The sequence below is a fragment of the Bison bison genome, unplaced genomic scaffold (assembly GCF_000754665.1).
Source record: "Bison bison bison isolate TAMUID 2011002044 unplaced genomic scaffold, Bison_UMD1.0 scf7180017855222, whole genome shotgun sequence".
NCBI classification, from domain to species: domain Eukaryota; kingdom Metazoa; phylum Chordata; class Mammalia; order Artiodactyla; family Bovidae; genus Bison; species Bison bison.
This window is the reverse complement of record NW_011485795.1, coordinates 11,273-12,102: the sequence shown is the minus strand read 5'-3', so window position 1 is coordinate 12,102 and position 830 is coordinate 11,273. Positions and strand designations below refer to the sequence as shown.

The window sequence follows — 830 nt, the reverse complement described above, 5'->3', positions numbered from 1 at the left end:
ATAACTATTGTGTATTCCAAACACCTACATTCCAAACCTCTTCTCTTCCTCATCCTGCTTCTCCTCGATTTCTCCCATGATAGTGCCATCTCTCAGATAATGCTTCCCTGAGGGCTCGGCAGATAAAGAAACTGCCTGCAATGCAGGAGACACAGGTTTGATCTCTGGGTCAGGAAGATCCACTGGAGGAGGAAGTGGCATCCGTTTCAGTATTCTTACCTGAGAAATCCCATGGACAGAGGAGCCTGGTGGGCTGCTAGGTCATAAAGAGTCAGACAGGACTGAGGAACTGAGTATGCGTCTGAACTGACAGAAGAGTTTCCTTTTGGGGTGTGTGGGATTGAACCCTTAGGCCAGGTTGGCATTTTGCTTGCCTGTTAGCCTAAGACATTGTACATGGTGAGTAGGCCACTGATGTGTGTTCAAACTTGTATTTTTGTTCCACTTTTCAGAATACAGAGGTGGTGATAGTTCACCTGAAGGAAGAAATGAAGGTTGGAGTTCTTTCCAAGATGATTTTGACAAGAGGAGCCCTCGTTATGAAGATAATGAATATGAGACTCAGCCTTCACACCACTCTGATGATGATGGAAGTATGGTGATGAGGAATGTCCATGAGGGCCCCAAAGAAAGACAGTAAGTGACCAGGCAGCAGGGTTTGCACACAGCAGCCCCTGGGACAGTCCAGCTCTCCCTGTGGACTTTTTTTCCTTCTCTCACTGTAAAACTGAAGTATGCTAGAAGTGGAATAATGGTTGTGCAACCCTAATTGAGTTTTCCCTGGTGATCAGTGGTAAAGAATCCACCTGCCAATGCAGGAGATGAGGGTA

The 830-nt window shown here is 46.4% G+C and overlaps 1 protein-coding gene across 1 annotated transcript in view; it reads left to right on the top strand.

The window, feature by feature from the left end:
* Positions 1-452: 452 nt before the first annotated feature.
* LOC105001872 (nuclear RNA export factor 2-like) overlaps positions 453-830 on the top strand; it is a gene marked incomplete at both ends in the record, with an annotated part of 6,016 nt that continues 5,638 nt past the window's right edge. Inside the window, one exon of the mRNA XM_010858311.1 lies at positions 453-636. Within this exon, the coding sequence (XP_010856613.1) occupies positions 453-636 (184 nt within the window). The remainder of the gene's footprint in view (positions 637-830) is intronic.